General features: G+C 47.9%; 1 protein-coding gene across 1 annotated transcript in view; it reads left to right on the top strand.

The window, feature by feature from the left end:
* Positions 1-18,176, top strand: part of LOC135057164 (zinc finger protein 436-like) — a 67,460-nt gene that overhangs the window by 41,176 nt on the left and 8,108 nt on the right. Inside the window, exons 2-4 of the mRNA XM_063963063.1 lie at positions 3,915-3,993; positions 4,090-4,187; positions 4,281-4,572. Coding sequence (XP_063819133.1) covers positions 3,960-3,993; positions 4,090-4,187; positions 4,281-4,572 — 424 coding nt within the window. The 5' untranslated portion in view covers positions 3,915-3,959. The remainder of the gene's footprint in view (positions 1-3,914; positions 3,994-4,089; positions 4,188-4,280; positions 4,573-18,176) is intronic.

Genomic DNA, 18,176 nt, shown 5'->3' with positions numbered 1-18,176 from the left:
GTCCACCAGGAGCCATTGGCCCTTTAAGAGTTTGAGAGTGTGGGCTGGCTACTCCCTCTATGCCCCTCCTACCAGACTCAGTCTAGAAACTGTGCCCGAGGAGATGACATACTTCGAGAGAAGGACTTAACACAGATAGTGGTGAGATTCATACCAGCTCACACATACAAGGCACGTCAAGACAACTAGCTTGAACTACTCAGCAACAGCTGAAACATTACTTACCAAGTAACAATGCAGTACTCAACTAAAATGAAGATGTACTGAACCAAATAACAACAGCAGGAAAACGAAGCGCTGGGCGGGCTCCCAGCATCCTCTACAGACTACGAGAAAAGGATTTACCGGTAGGTACCAAAATCCTATTTTATCTTACATCCTAGAGGATGCTGGGGTCCACGTTAGTACCATGGGGATGTACCAGAGCTCCCAGAATGGGAGGGAGAGCGCGGAGGCTCCTGCAGAACTGATTGACTGAACTTCAGATCATCAGAGGCCAAAGTATCAAACTTGTAGAACTTTGCAAACGTGTTCGACTCAGACCAAGTTGCAGCTCGGCAAAGTTGCCCTGCCGAGACACCACGGGCAGCCGCCCAGGAAGACCCCACTTTACAAGTAGAGTGAGCCTTAACAGATTTTGGACACGGCAGTCCTGGATAGTGAACCTAATCCAGCGAGAAATAGACTGCTTAGTAGCGGGACACCCAATTTTCTTAGGATCATATAGGACAAACAGAGAGTCCGACTTCCTGTGACGAGAAGTTCTCTTCACATAAATCTTCAGAGCCCTGACGACATCCAAGGACTTTGAAGTAATTGAGGAGTCAGTAGCCACTGGCACCACAATAAGTTGGTTTATATAAAAAGCCGACACAACCTTTGGAAAAAACTGCTGACAAGTCCGGAGCTCAGCTCTATCTTCATGGAAGATCAAGTAAGGGCTTTTGCATGATAAAGTCCCCAGCTCGGAGACACGTCTAGCAGAAGCTAAGGCCAAAAAAAGTGACCGCCTTTCATGTAAGAAATTTGAGCTCCACCTCCTGTAGAGGCTCGAACCAATCTGACTGGAGGAACTGCAACACTACGTTAAGGTCCCATGGCGCCGAAGGTGGTACAAAGGGAGGTTGGATATGCAGAACTCCCTTCAAAAAGGTCTGAACCTCAGGGAGGGCAGCCAATTGCTTCTGAAAGAAAATGGATAAGGCTGAAATCTGGACCTTCACAGCTCCCAACCTCAGACCCATATACACTCCTGCCTGCAGGAAGAGGAGGAAATGTCCCAGTTGAAATTCCACCACAGGAAACTTCTTGGACTCACACCAAGAAACATATTTCTTCCAAATACAATGGTAATGTTTTGACGTTACCCCTTTCCTAGCCTTATGAGGGTAGGAATAACTTTCTTCGGAATACCTTTCCGAGCAAGAATCAGGGGCTCAACTTCCATGTCGTCAAACGTAGCCGCGATAAGTATTGATAGGCGAATGGCCCCTGCTGCAACAGGTCCGCACGAAGAGGAAGAGGCCTTGGTTCTTCTTGCAGTAGATTCAGTAGGTCCGCGTACCAAGCACTTCTTGGCCAATCTGGGGCAATGAGGATCGCTTGAACCCTTGTTCTCCTTATGAGCTTTAGGATTCTTGGGATGAGTGGGAGTGGTGGAAACACGTACACTGACTGGAACACCCACGGAGACACCAGGGCGTCGCACTGCCACTGCCTGTGGGTCCCTCAACCTGGAACAATAACGCCGAAGCTTCTTGTTGAGATGAGAGGCCATCATATCAATTTGGGGCAATCCCCAAAGATCTGTTATTTCCTTAAAAACCTCTGGATGGAGTCCCCACTCTCCTGGATGGAGATCATGTATGCTGAGGAAGTCTGCTTCCCATTTATCTACTCCCGGAATGAAGATGGCTGACAGTGCCAACGCGTGTTTTTCTGTCCAGAGCAGTATTCTTGTCACCTCTGACATTGCCGCTCTGCTCTTCGTTCCGTTTATGTAAGCCACTGTTCTTACGTTGTCTGACTGCACTTGGATGGCCCGATTTCTCAGAAGAGGGGCCGCCTGAAGAAGACCGTTGTAGATGGCTCTTAGTTCCAGGATGTTGATGGGCAGGCCGGCTTCCAGGCTTGACCACCGTCCTTGGAAGGTTACTCCTTGAGTGACTGCTCCCCAGTCCCAGAGGCTCGCATCGGTTTTTAGCCGGACCCAGTCCTGAATCACGAACCTGCGGCCTTCTAGGAGGTGAGGCAATTGGAGCCACCAGAGGAGAGAAATCCTTGCCCTTGGCGAAAGACGAATTCTCTGATGCATGTGGAGGTGAGATCCCGACCACTTGTCCAGGAGATCCAGCTGGAAGGGCCAAGCATGGAACCTCCCATACTGGAGAGCCTCGTAGGTGGCCACCATCTTTCCCAATAGGGGAATGCATTGATGAACCGACACCCGGGATGGCTTCAAGACATCCCGGAGCATGGATTGAATCACCAACGCTTTGTCCCGCGGAAGAAACACCCGCTGCGCTTCCGTATCCAGGATTATTCCCAGAAATGACAATCTCTGGGTTGGTTCCAAATGTGACTTTGGAAAATTCAGAATCCACCCGTGAGTCTGGAGCAGTCGCGTTGTGAGAACAATGGATTGCAGCAGCTTCTCCTTGGACCATGCCTTTATCAGGAGATCGTCCAGATAAGGAATGATGTTCACACCCTGCTTGCGGAGTAACATCATCATTTCTACCGTCACCTTTGTAAACACCCTCGGTGCTGTGGAGAGGCCGAATGGTAGGGCCTAGAACTGAAAATGACAGTCCAGCAATGCAAAGTGGAGATAAGCCTGATGCGGCAGCCAAATCGGAATGTGAAGGTACGAATCCTTGATATCCAGTGATACCAGGAATTCCCCCTCTTCCAGACCCGATATCACCGCCCTAAGAGACTCCATCTTGAACTCCTTTCGAAAAGGGTTCAACGATTTTAGGTTCAGAATGGGACTGACTGAACCATCTGGTTTCGATACTACGAAAAGGTTCGAATTGGTAACCCTTCGTCAGCATGTGAGGTGGTACCGGCACAATGACCTGTGCCTCCACCAGCTTTTGGACAGCGTCTTGAAGCACTGTGCTGTCCTCCAACAGAGTTGGTAAACCCAACTTGAAAATAGGATTTTAATATACCTACCGGTAAATCCTTTTCTCGTAGTCCGTAGAGGATGTTGGGGAGCATCATAGACCATGGGGTATAGACAGGTCCTGTGGAGCCTTGGGCACTATAAAATTAAATGTCACAGTGACATCACTTATATCTATAGTAATAATACAGGGACATGACTGGGGAGGTGAGGGGATTTGGGAGTGTCACCGTGACATCACTTATATCTATAGTAATAATACAGGGACATGACTGGGGAGGTGAGGGGATCTGAGTGTCACAGTGACATCACATATCTATAGAAATAATAGAGTCATGACTGGAGAGGTGAGGGGATCAGTAAATGTAAACAGTGATATTTAGTGTCTGCTTCAATACAAAAGAATACACAGTAGTGAAGAAGACATCCGGTGAGTATGGAGCACTCGGCAACCATCTGCATGTGTCAGAAGGACTGAGCAGGACCCAGATCCCCATCACAGTATCTCCACCTCACTCATTGCTACATGAGATAGACCGTGACCAGAAGACCCTGTAACTCACCAACAAGATCATTCAGCTGCTGACTGGAGAGGTGACTGCTGGGAAAGGGACATTATACAGTAACACCAGGAGATGTGTCTGGGTGATGACTGGAGAGGTGACTGCTGGGAATGGGACATTATACAGTAACACCAGGGGATGTGTCTGGGTGATGACTGTATCATTGTGTGTGTCAGGTTCCTATAAGGTGTCAGGATGTCACTGTCTATCTCTCCATGCAGGAGGGGGAGTATATAGAGGAACACAGGGGTCTGTACAAGGACGTGATGATGGAAAATCACCGGCCCCTCACATCGCTGGGTAAGAGGAGACTGTCATGTTGGGGGCCCCTATATACACACATCATCTGATAATCACATATATACACTGTACTCAGTCACTGTGTGTCTCCTACAGATGGTCCCAGTAACAGAGATACCCCAGAGAGATGTCACCATCCTCTGTATTCCCAGGATTGTACAGAGGAGAATCACAGGATCCCACAGGAGGATCAGGTAGGTGGGATTTAGGGTATCACTCATATACCAAAGTCACTCACTGTATGATCTGTAGAACAGCTGTGTCATTTTTTTATGATGGTTTATTAGGAGGAAGAACTGACTGATTTTATGGCAGAAGACACAGAGGGAGAAGAAGAGACGCATGTGAGTGATCTGAAGGCAGAAGATACAGAGGGAGAAGAAGCGACGTATGTGAGTGATATGAAGGCTGAAGATATAAAGGGAGAAGAAGAGACGTATGTAAGTGATATGAAGGCAGAAGATCTAGAGAGAGAAGAGACGTATGTGACTAATATGAGGGCAGGAGATACAAAGGAAGAAGAGATGTATGTGAGGGATGCTAAACAGGAAGAGGAAAAGCCTTCAGATATCAGCACAGGTGAATAATAAGCAATTATTACAGAAACGAGTCACACATTCTCCCTACTAAATTTTGTCTTGCGTCCTAGAGGATGCTGGGGACTCCGTAAGGACCATGAGGATAGACGGGCTCCGCAGGAGACATGGGCACTTTAAGAAAGACTTTAGGTATGGGTGTGCACTGGCTCCTCCCTCTGTGTCCCTCCTCCAGACCTCAGTTTGCTACTGTGCCCAGAGGAGACTGGGTGCATTACAGGGAGCTCTCCTGAGTTTCCTGTCAGAAAGTATTTTGTTAGGTTTTTTATTTTCAGGGAGCCTGCTGGCAACAGACTCCCTGCATCGAGGGACTGAGGGGAGAGAAGCAGACCTACTTCTGTGAGTTTCAAGGCTCTGCTTCTTAGGCTACTGGACACCATTAGCTCCAGAGGGATCGGTACGCAAGTCTCACCCTCGCCGTCCGTCCCAGAGCCGCGCCGCCGTCCTCCTCACAGAGCCGGAACATAGAAGCCTTCAAAGGCGGCAGAGTACTTCATGATCTTCACTGAGGTAATGCACAGCGATGAATCTGTGCGCCATTGCTCCCATACACCTCACACACGGCAGTGACTGTAAGGGTGCAGGGCGGGCACCCTGGGCAGCATATAAACCTCTTTCTGGCAAAAATAGGTATATATACAGTTGGGCACTGTGTATATATAATGAGCCCCCGACAGTTTTCAGTATATTTGAGCGGGACAGATGCCCGCCGCAGAGGGGGTGGGGCTTCTCCCTCAGCACTCACCAGCGCCATTTTCTCCACAGCACAGCGCTGAGAGGAAGCTCCCCGGACTCTCCCCTGCTTAACCATGGTGAAAGAGCGTTTTGAAGAAAGTGGGGGGGGGGGCACATAATTTGGCGCATTTATATATGTACAAACAGCGCTACTGGGTAAACATATATTTATATAGTGTTTTTTCCTGGGTCATATAGCGCTGGGTGTGTGCTGGCATACTCTCTCTCTGTCTCTCCAAAGGGCCTTGTGGGGGAACTGTCTTCAGATAAGAGGATTTCCTGAGTGTGTGGTGTGTCGGTACGCGTGTGTCGACATGTCTGAGGTAGAAGGCTTTCAGGGGGAGGAGGAGGAGAGAATGAGTGTGGTGTCTCCGTCGACAACGCCGACACCTGACTGGATGGATATGTGGAAGGTTTTCAGTGCTAATGTAAATTTATTGCACAAAAGATTAGACAAAGCTGAAGCTAAGGAACAGCCAGGGAGTCAAACCATGTCTGTCCCTATGTCGCAGGGACCTTCGGGGTCTCAAAAGCGCCCACTATCCCAAATTGTAGATACAGATACCGACACGGATTCTGACTCCAGTGTCGACTACAATGATGCAAAATTACAGCCAAAGGTGGCAAAATGTATTCGATATATGATCATTGCAATAAAAGATGTTTTGCATATCACAGAGGAACCCCCTGTCCCTGACACGAGGGTACACATTTATAAGGGAAAGAAACCTGAGGTAACCTTTCCCCCTTCACATGAGTTGAACGAATTATGTGAAAAAGCTTGGGAATCTCCAGACAAAAAAATGCAGATTCCGAAAAGGATTCTTATTGCGTATCCTTTCCAGCCAACGGACAGGATACGGTGGGAATCCTCCCCTAGGGTGGACAAGGCATTAACACGCTTATCCAAAAAGGTAGAGCTGCCATCCCAAGATACGGATACCCTCAGGGACCCTGCTGACCGCAAGCAGGAGGTTATCTTGAAGTCCATTTACACACATTCTGGTACCTTACTCAGACCGGCGATTGCGTCGGCCTGGGTTTGTAGCGCGGTAGCAGCATGGACAGATACCTTATCAGTGGATATTGAGACCCTAGATAAGGATACCATTTTATTGACCCTAGGGCATATAAAAGATGCGGTCTTATATATGAGAGATGCTCAAAGAGACATTAGTCTACTGGGTTCTAGAATCAACGCGATGTCCATTTCTGCTAGACGAGTCCTATAGACCCGGCAATGGACAGGTGATGCCGACTCAAAGAGGCATAGGGAGTTTTTACCTTACAAGGGTGAGGAATTGTTTGGGGAAGGTCTCTCGGACCTGGTCTCCACAGCTACAGCTGGTAAATCAAATTTTCTACCTTAAATTCCCTCACAGCCTAAGAAAGCGCCACATTATCAAATGCAGTCCTTTCGATCACAAAGAAACAAGAAAGTACGAGGTGCGTCCTTTCTTGCCAGTGTTAAGGGCAGAGGAAAAAAGCTGTACAACACAGCTAGTTCCCAGGAACAGTAGTCCTCCCCAGCCTCTACAAAATCCACCGCATGACGCTGGGGCTCCGCTACAGGAGTCCGCCCCAGTGGGGGCACGTCTTCGAGTTTTCAGCCACATCTGGGTTCACATCAGGTGGATCCCTGGGCAATAGAAATTGTTTCCCAGGGTTACAAGCTGGAATTCGAAGAGGTGCCTCCTCGCCGGTTTTTCCAATCAGCCTACCAGCTTCTCGCCCGGAAATGGAGATAGTGTTAAATGCAATTCACAAATTGTATCTTCAACGGGTGGTGGTCAAGGTTCCCCTGCTTCAACAAGGGAAGGGATATTACTCAACACTATTTGTGGTCCCGAAACCGGACGGTTCGGTCAGACCCATTTTAAATTTAAAATCCCTGAATCTATACTTGAAGAGGTTCAAGTTCAAGATGAAATCGCTCAGAGCGGTCATCGCCAGCCTGGAAGGGGGGGATTTTATGGTATCTCTGGGCATAAAGGATGCATACCTTCATGTTCCCATTTATCCACCTCATCAGGCGTACCTGAGATTTGCGGTACAGGATTGTCATTACCAATTTCAGAAGTTGCCGTTTGGGCTTTCCACGGCCCCGAGGATTTTCACTAGAGATGAGCGGCTGAAATTTTTCGGGTTTTGTGTTGTGGTTTTGGGTTCGGTTCCGCGGCCGTGTTTTGGGTTCGAACGCGTTTTGGCAAAACCTCACCGAATTTTTTTTGTCGGATTCGGGTGTGTTTTGGATTCGGGTGTTTTTTTCAAAAAACACTAAAAAACAGCTTAAATCATAGAATTTGGGGGTCATTTTGATCCCAAAGTATTATTAACCTCAAAAAACATAATTTACACTCATTTTCAGTCTATTCTGAATACCTCACACCTCACAATATTATTTTTAGTCCTAAAATTTGCACCGAGGTCGCTGTGTGAGTAAGATAAGCGACCCTAGTGGCCGACACAAACACCGGGCCCATCTAGGAGTGGCACTGCAGTGTCACGCAGGATGTCCCTTCCAAAAAACCCTCCCCAAACAGCACATGACGCAAAGAAAAAAAGAGGCGCAATGAGGTAGCTGACTGTGTGAGTAAGATTAGCGACCCTAGTGGCCGACACAAACACCGGGCCCATTTAGGAGTGGCACTGCAGTGTCACGCAGGATGTCCCTTCCAAAAAACCCTCTCCAATCAGCACATGATGCAAAGAAAAAGAAAAGAAAAAAGAGGTGCAAGATGGAATTGTCCTTGGGCCCTCCCACCCACCCTTATGTTGTATAAACAAAACAGGACATGCACACTTTAACCAACCCATCATTTCAGTGACAGGGTCTGCCACACGACTGTGACTGATATGACGGGTTGGTTTGGACCCCCCCCAAAAAAAAAGCAATTAATCTCTCCTTGCACAAACTGGCTCTACAGAGGCAAGATGTCCACCTCATCCTCACCCTCCGATATATCATCGTGTACATCCCCCTCCTCACAGATTATCAATTCGTCCCCACTGGAATCCACCATCTCAGCTCCCTGTGTACTTTGTGGAGGCAATTGCTGCTGGTCAATGTCTCCGCGGAGGAATTGATTATAATTCATTTTAATGAACATCATCTTCTCCACATTTTCTGGATGTAACCTCGTACGCCGATTGCTGACAAGGTGAGCGGCGGCACTAAACACTCTTTCGGAGTACACACTTGTGGGAGGGCAACTTAGGTAGAATAAAGCCAGTTTGTGCAAGGGCCTCCAAATTGCCTCTTTTTCCTGCCAGTATAAGTACGGACTGTGTGACGTGCCTACTTGGATGCGGTCACTCATATAATCCTCCACCATTCTATCAATGTTGAGAGAATCATATGCAGTGACAGTAGACGACATGTCCGTAATCGTTGTCAGGTCCTTCAGTCCGGACCAGATGTCAGCATCAGCAGTCGCTCCAGACTGCCCTGCATCACCGCCAGCGGGTGGGCTCGGAATTCTGAGCCTTTTCCTCGCACCCCCAGTTGCGGGAGAATGTGAAGGAGGAGATGTTGACAGGTCGCGTTCCGCTTGACTTGACAATTTTCTCACCAGCAGGTCTTTCAACCCCAGCAGACTTGTGTCTGCCGGAAAGAGAGATCCAAGGTAGGCTTTAAATCTAGGATCGAGCACGGTGGCCAAAATGTAGTGCTCTGATTTCAACAGATTGACCACCCGTGAATCCTTGTTAAGCGAATTAAGGGCTCCATCCACAAGTCCCACATGCCTAGCGGAATCGCTCCGTGTTAGCTCCTCCTTCAATGTCTCCAGCTTCTTCTGCAAAAGCCTGATGAGGGGAATGACCTGACTCAGGCTGGCAGTGTCTGAACTGACTTCACGTGTGGCAAGTTCAAAGGGCATCAGAACCTTGCACAACGTTGAAATCATTCTCCACTGCGCTTGAGACAGGTGCATTCCACCTACTATATCGTGCTCAATTGTATAGGCTTGAATGGCCTTTTGCTGCTCCTCCAACCTCTGAAGCATATAGAGGGTTGAATTCCACCTCGTTACCACTTCTTGCTTCAGATGATGGCAGGGCAGGTTCAGTAGTTTTTGGTGGTGCTCCAGTCTTCTGTACGTGGTGCCTGTACGCCGAAAGTGTCCCGCAATTCTTCTGGCCACCGACAGCATCTCTTGCACGCCCCTGTCGTTTTTAAAAAAATTCTGCACCACCAAATTCAAGGTATGTGCAAAACATGGGACGTGCTGGAATTTGCCCATATTTAATGCACACACAATATTGCTGGCGTTGTCCGATGCCACAAATCCACAGGAGAGTCCAATTGGGGTAAGCCATTCCGCGATGATCTTCCTCAGTTGCCGTAAGAGGTTTTCAGCTGTGTGCGTATTCTGGAAAGCGGTGATACAAAGCGTAGCCTGCCTAGGAAAGAGTTGGCGTTTGCGAGATGCTGCTACTGGTGCCGCCGCTGCTGTTCTTGCGGTGGGAGTCCATACATCTACCCAGTGGGCTGTCACAGTCATATAGTCCTGACCCTGCCCTGCTCCACTTGTCCACATGTCCGTGGTTAAGTGGACATTGGGTACAACTGCATTTTTTAGGACACTGGTGAGTCTTTTTCTGACGTCCGTGTACATTCTCGGTATCGCCTGCCTAGAGAAGTGGAACCTAGATGGTATTTGGTAACGGGGGCACACTGCCTCAATAAATTGTCTAGTTCCCTGTGAACTAACGGCGGATACCGGACGCACGTCTAACACCAACATAGTTGTCAAGGCCTCAGTTATCCGCTTTGCAGCAGGATGACTGCTGTGATATTTCATCTTCCTCGCAAAGGACTGTTGAACAGTCAATTGCTTACTGGAAGTAGTACAAGTGGGCTTACGACTTCCCCTCTGGGATGACCATCGACTCCCAGCGGCAACAACAGCAGCGCCAGCAGCAGTAGGCGTTACACGCAAGGATGCATCGGAGGAATCCCAGGCAGGAGAGGACTCGTCAGAATTGCCAGTGACATGGCCTGCAGGACTATTGGCATTCCTGGGGAAGGAGGAAATTGACACTGAGGGAGTTGGTGGGGTGGTTTGCGTGAGCTTGGTTACAAGAGGAAGGGATTTACTGGTCAGTGGACTGCTTCCGCTGTCACCCAAAGTTTTTGAACTTGTCACTGACTTATTATGAATGCGCTGCAGGTGACGTATAAGGGAGGATGTTCCGAGGTGGTTAACGTCCTTACCCCTACTTATTACAGCTTGACAAAGGGAACACACGGCTTGACACCTGTTGTCCGCATTTCTGGTGAAATACCTCCACACCGAAGAGCTGATTTTTTTGGTATTTTCACCTGGCATGTCAACGGCCATATTCCTCCCACGGACAACAGGTGTCTCCCCGGGTGCCTGACTTAAACAAACCACCTCACCATCAGAATCCTCCTGGTCAATTTCCTCCCCAGCGCCAGCAACACCCATATCCTCCTCATCCTGGTGTACTTCAACACTGACATCTTCAATCTGACTATCAGGAACTGGACTGCGGGTGCTCCTTCCAGCACTTGCAGGGGGCGTGCAAATGGTGGAAGGCGCATGCTCTTCACGTCCAGTGTTGGGAAGGTCAGGCATCGCAACCGACACAATTGGACTCTCCTTGTGGATTTGGGATTTCGAAGAATGCACAGTTCTTTGCTGTGCTGCTTTTGCCAGCTTGAGTCTTTTCATTTTTCTAGCGAGAGGCTGAGTGCTTCCATCCTCATGTGAAGCTGAACCACTAGCTATGAACATAGGCCAGGGCCTCAGCCGTTCCTTGCCACTCCGTGTCGTAAATGGCATATTGGCAAGTTTACGCTTCTCCTCCGACAATTTTATTTTAGGTTTTGGAGTCCTTTTTTTTCTGATATTTGGTGTTTTGGATTTGACATGCTCTGTACTATGACATTGGGCATCGGCCTTGGCAGACGACGTTGCTGGCATTTCATCGTCTCGGCCATGACTAGTGGCAGCAGCTTCAGCACGAGGTGGAAGTGGATCTTGATCTTTCCCTAATTTTGGAACCTCAACATTTTTGTTCTCCATATTTTAATAGGCACAACTAAAAGGCACCTCAGGTAAACAATGGAGATGGATACTAGTATACAATTATGGACTGCCTGCCGAGTGCAGACACAGAGGTAGCCACAGCCGTGAACTACCGTACTGTACTGTGTCTGCTGCTAATATAGACTGGTTGATAAAGAGATGTCTATGTAACTATGTATGTATAAAGAAGAAAGAAAAAAAAACCACGGTTAGGTGGTATACAATTATGGACGGACTGCCTGCCGAATGCAGACACAGAGGTAGCCACAGCCGTGAACTACCGTACTGTACTGTGTCTGCTGCTAATATAGACTGGTTGATAAAGAGATGTCTATGTAACTATGTATGTATAAAGAAGAAAGAAAAAAAAACCACGGTTAGGTGGTATACAATTATGGACGGACTGCCTGCCGAGTGCAGACACAGAGGTAGCCACAGCCGTGAACTACCGTACTGTACTGTGTCTGCTGCTAATATAGACTGGTTGATAAAGAGATGTCTATGTAACTATGTATGTATAAAGAAGAAAGAAAAAAAAACCACGGTTAGGTGGTATACAATTATGGACGGACTGCCTGCCGAGTGCAGACACAGAGGTAGCCACAGCCGTGAACTACCGTACTGTACTGTGTCTGCTGCTAATATAGACTGGTTGATAAAGAGATGTCGTAGTAGTATGTATGTATAAAGAAGAAAAAAAAACCACGGTTAGGTGGTATACAATTATGGACGGACTGCCTGCCGAGTGCAGACACAGAGGTAGCCACAGCCGTGAACTACCGTACTGTGTCTGCTGCGACTGGATGATAAATGATATAAAAAATATATATATATCACTACTGCAGCCGGACAGGTATATATTATATATTATATAATGACGGACCTGCTGGACACTGTCTGTCAGCAGAATGAGTTTTATTTTTATAGAATAAAAAAAACAACAACACACAAGTGAAGTCACACGACGAGTGTTTAACTTTTTCAGGCAATCACAATATAAGTATACTACTAACTATACTGGTGGTCAGTGTGGTCAGGTCACTGGTCAGTCACACTGGCAGTGGCACTCCTGCAGCAAAAGTGTGCACTGTTTAATTTTAATATAATATTATGTACTCCTGGCTCCTGCTATAACCTATAACTGGCACTGCAGTGCTCCCCAGTCTCCCCCACAATTATAAGCTGTGTGAGCTGAGCAGTCAGACAGATATATAATATATATAGATGATGCAGCACACTGGGCTGAGCCTGAGCAGTGCACACAGATATGGTATGTGACTGAGTCACTGTGTGTATCGCTTTTTTCAGGCAGAGAACGGATATATTAAATAAACTGCACTGTCTGGTGGTCACTCACTAGTAAACTCTCTGCACTCTCTACACTTCTACAGTACTCCTCCTAGTCCTAAGCTCCAGTAAATCTCTCTCTCTTATAATCTAAATGGAGAGGACGCCAGCCACGTCCTCTCACTATCAATCTCAATGCACGTGTGAAAATGGCGGCGACGCGCGGCTCCTTATATAGATTCCGAGTCTCGCGAGAATCCGACAGCGTCATGATGACGTTCGGGCGCGCTCGGGTTAACCGAGCAAGGCGGGAGGATCCGAGTCTGCTCGGACCCGTGAAAAAACCATGAAGTTCGGGCGGGTTCGGATTCAGAGAAACCGAACCCGCTCATCTCTAATTTTCACCAAGGTAATGGCGGAAATGATGGTGCTCCTGCGCAAGCAAGGTGTCACAATTATCCCGTACTTGGACGATCTCCTCATAAAAGCGAGATCAAGAGAGCAGTTACTGAACAGCGTGTCACTTTCACTGAAGGTGTTACAGCAACACGGCTGGATTCTTAATATCCTGAAATCGCAGTTGGTTCCTACGACTCGTCTGACTTTTTTGGGCATGATTCTGGATACAGACCAGAAAAGGGTTTATCTTCCGATAGAAAAAGCTCAGGAACTCATGACTCTAGTCAGGAACTTATTGATGCCAAAACAGGTGTCAGTGCATCACTGCACTCGAGTCCAGGGAAAGATGGTGGCATCATACGAAGCCATTCCCTTCTGCAGGTTCCATGCAAGGACTTTCCAATGGGACCTATTGGACAAGTGGTCCGGGTCACATCTACAAATGTATCGGTTGATCACCCTGTCCCCCAGACCCAGGGTATCTCTCCTGTGGTGGCTGCAGAGTGCTCACCTTCTAGAAGGCCGCAGGTTCGGCATTCAGGACTGGATCCTGGTGACCACGGACGTGAGCCTCCGAGGTTGGGGAGCAGTCACGCAGGGACGAAACTTCCAAGGTCTTTGGTCAAGTCAAGAGACTTGTCTTCACATCAACATCCTGGAACTGAGGGCCATATACAACGCCCTACGTCAAGCGGAGACCTTACTGCGCGACTGACAAGTTCTGATCCAGTCAGACAACATCACTGCAGTGGCTCATGTAAACCGCCAAGGCGGCACAAGGAGAAGAGTGGCAATGGCGGAAGCCGCCAGGATTCTTCGCTGGGCGGAAAATCATGGAAGCGCACTGTCAGCAGTGTTCATTCCGGCAGTGGACAACTGGGAAGCAGACTTTCTCAGCAGACACGACCTGCATCCAGGAGAGTGGGGACTTCATCAGGAGGTCTTCGCACAGATTGCAAGTCAGTGGGGACTGCCCCAGATAGACATGATGGCATCCCGCCTCAACAAAAAGCTGCAGAGGTATTGCGCCAGATGAAAAGACCCTCAGGCGGTAGCTGTAGACGCCTTAGTGACACCGTGGGTGTTCCAGTCGGTCTATGTGTTTCCTCCTCTTCCTCTTATCCCAAAGGTGTTGAGAATAATAAGGAAAAGAGGAGTACAGACAATTCTCATTGTTCCAGATTGGCCACGAAGGACCTGGTATCCGGATCCACTGGAAATGCTCACCGAAGATCCATGGCCTCTTCCTCTACGACAGGACCTGTTGCAACAGGGGCCCTGTCTGTTCCAAGACTTACCGCGGCTGCGTTTGACGGCATGGCGGTTGAACGCCGGATCCTAGCGGAAAAGGGCATTCCGGATGAGGTCATTCCTACTCTGATAAAGGCTAGGAAGGACGTGACAGCTAAACATTATCACCGTATATGGCGAAAATATGTTGCTTGGTGTGAGGCCAGGAATGCTCCTCCGGAAGAATTCCATCTGGGCCGTTTCCTTCACTTCCTACAAACTGGAGTGAATTTGGGCCTAAAATTAGGCTCCACTAAGGTTCAGATTTCGGCCTTATCCATTTTCTTTCAAAAGGAATTGGCTTCTCTCCCAGAAGTACAGACTTTTGTAAAGGGAGTGCTGCATATTCAGCCTCCTTTTGTACCTCCGGTGGCGCCTTGGGACCTTAACGTGGTGTTGAGTTTCCTTTAGTCGCACTGGTTTGAACCACTTAAAACAGTGAAACTAAAATATTTCACTTGGAAAATTGTCATGTTGTTAGCCTTGGCTTCGGCTAGGCGAGTGTCGGAATTGGCGGCTTTGTCTCATAAAAGCCCCTATCTAGTTTTCTATATGGATAGAGCGGAATTGCGGACCCGCCCTCAATTTTTGCCTAAGGTGGTGTCATCTTTTCATATGAACCAAGCTATTGTGGTGCCTGTGGCTACGCGCGACTTGGAGGATTCCGAGTCCCTTGATGTAGTCAGGGCTTTGAAAATTTACGTGGCCAGAACGGCTAGAGTCAGATAAACAGAAGCACTGTTTGTCCTATATGCGGCCAACAAGGTTGGCGCCCCTGCTTCAAAGCAGACTATTGCTCGCTGGATCTGTAACACGATTCAGCAGGCTCATTCTACGGCTGGATTGCAGTTACCAAAATCGGTCAAGGCCCATTCCACTAGGAAGGTGGGCTCTTCTTGGGCGGCTGCCCGAGGGGTCTCGGCACTACAGCTGTGCCGAGCTGCTTCTTGGTCGGCTTCAAACACCTTTGCAAAATTCTATAAGTTTGATACCCTGGCTGAGGAGGACCTCCTGTTTGCTCAATCGGTGCTGCAGAGTCATCCGCACTCTCCCGCCCGTTTGGGAGTTTTGGTATAATCCCCATGGTCCTTACGGAGTCCCCAGCATCCTCTAGGACGTAAGGGAAAATAAGATTTTAAACCTGCCGGTAAATCTTTTTCTCGTAGTCCGTAGAGGATGCTGGGCGCCCGTCCCAAGTGCGGACTACTTCTGCAAGACTTGTATATAGTTTTGCTTACATAAGGGTTATGTTATAGTTTTCATCGGTCTTGGACTGATGCTATGTAGAGATGAGCGGGTTCGGTTTCTCTGAATCCGAACCCGCCAGAACTTCATGTTTTTTTTCACGGGTCCGAGCGACTCGGATCTTCCCGCCTTGCTCGGTTAACCCGAGCGCGCCCGAACGTCATCATGACGCTGTCGGATTCTCGCGAGGCTCGGATTCTATCGCGAGACTCGGATTCTATATAAGGAGCCGCGCGTCGCCGCCATTTTCACACGTGCATTGAGATTGATAGGGAGAGGACGTGGCTGGCGTCCTCTCCGTTTAGAATAGATTAGAGAGACACTTGATTTACTAATTTTGGGGAGCATCAGGAGTACTCAGTACAGTGCAGAGTTTTGCTGATAGTGACCACCAGTTTTATTTATAATCCGTTCTCTGCCTGAAAAAAGCGATACACAGCACACAGTGACTCAGTCACATACCATATCTGTGTGCACTGCTCAGGCTCAGGCCAGTGTGCTGCATCATCTATATATATTATATATCTGTCTGACTGCTCAGCTCACACAGCTTATAATTGTGGGGGAGACTGGGGAGCACTACTGCAGTGCCAGTTATAGGTTATAGCAGGAGCCAGGAGTACATAATATTATAGTAAAATTAAACAGTGCACACTTTTGCTGCAGGAGTGCCACTGCCAGTGTGACTAGTGACCAGTGACCTGACCACCAGTATATATAATATTAGTAGTATACTATCTCTTTATCAACCAGTCTATATTAGCAGCAGACACAGTACAGTGCGGTAGTTCACGGCTGTGGCTACCTCTGTGTCGGCACTCGGCAGCCCGTCCATAATTGTATATACCACCTAACCGTGGTTTTTTTTTCTTTCTTTATACATACATACTAGTTACGAGTATACTATCTCTTTATCAACCAGTCTATATTAGCAGCAGACACAGTACAGTGCGGTAGTTCACGGCTGTGGCTACCTCTGTGTCGGCACTCGGCAGCCCGTCCATAATTGTATATACCACCTAACCGTGGTTTTTTTTTCTTTCTTTATACATACATACTAGTTACGAGTATACTATCTCTTTATCAACCAGTCTATATATTAGCAGCAGACACAGTACAGTGCGGTAGTTCACGGCTGTGGCTACCTCTGTGTCGGCACTCGGCAGCCCGTCCATAATTGTATATACCACCTAACCGTGGTTTTTTTTTCTTTCTTTAAACATACATACTAGTTACGAGTATACTATCTCTTTATCAACCAGTCTATATATTAGCAGCAGACACAGTACAGTGCGGTAGTTCACGGCTGTGGCTACCTCTGTGTCGGCACTCGGCAGCCCGTCCATAATTGTATATACCACCTAACCGTGGTTTTTTTTTCTTTCTTTATACATACATACTAGTTACGAGTATACTATCTCTTTATCAACCAGTCTATATATTAGCAGCAGACACAGTACAGTGCGGTAGTTCACGGCTGTGGCTACCTCTGTGTCGGCACTCGGCAGCCCGTCCATAATTGTATATACCACCTAGCCGTGGTTTTTTTTTCTTTCTTTATACATACATACTAGTTACGAGTATACTATCTCTTTATCAACCAGTCTATATTAGCAGCAGACACAGTACAGTGCGGTAGTTCACGGCTGTGGCTACCTCTGTGTCGGCACTCGGCAGCCCGTCCATAATTGTATATACCACCTAACCGTGGTTTTTTTTTCTTTCTTTATACATACATACTAGTTACGAGTATACTATCTCTTTATCAACCAGTCTATATTAGCAGCAGACACAGTACAGTGCGGTAGTTCACGGCTGTGGCTACCTCTGTGTCGTCACTCGGCAGCCCGTCCATAATTGTATACTAGTATCCAATCCATCCATCTCCATTGTTTACCTGAGGTGCCATTTAGTTGTGCCTATTAAAATATGGAGAACAAAAATGTTGAGGTTCCAAAATTAGGGAAAGATCAAGATCCACTTCCACCTCGTGCTGAAGCTGCTGCCACTAGTCATGGCCGAGACGATGAAATGCCAGCAACGTCGTCTGCCAAGGCCGATGCCCAATGTCATAGTACAGAGCATGTCAAATCCAAAACACCAAATATCAGTAAAAAAAGGACTCCAAAACCTAAAATAAAATTGTCGGAGGAGAAGCGTAAACTTGCCAATATGCCATTTACCACACGGAGTGGCAAGGAACGGCTGAGGCCCTGGCCTATGTTCATGGCTAGTGGTTCAGCTTCACATGAGGATGGAAGCACTCAGCCTCTCGCTAGAAAAATGAAAAGACTCAAGCTGGCAAAAGCAGCACAGCAAAGAACTGTGCATTCTTCGAAATCCCAAATCCACAAGGAGAGTCCAATTGTGTCGGTTGCGATGCCTGACCTTCCCAACACTGGACGTGAAGAGCATGCGCCTTCCACCATTTGCACGCCCCCTGCAAGTGCTGGAAGGAGCACCCGCAGTCCAGTTCCTGATAGTCAGATTGAAGATGTCAGTGTTGAAGTACACCAGGATGAGGAGGATATGGGTGTTGCTGGCGCTGGGGAGGAAATTGACCAGGAGGATTCTG

This window comes from Pseudophryne corroboree, chromosome 3 (assembly GCF_028390025.1).
Source record: "Pseudophryne corroboree isolate aPseCor3 chromosome 3, aPseCor3.hap2, whole genome shotgun sequence".
NCBI lineage: Eukaryota > Metazoa > Chordata > Amphibia > Anura > Myobatrachidae > Pseudophryne > Pseudophryne corroboree.
Note: the sequence above shows the minus strand (reverse complement) of the source record. Positions and strands in the feature narration are given on the sequence as shown.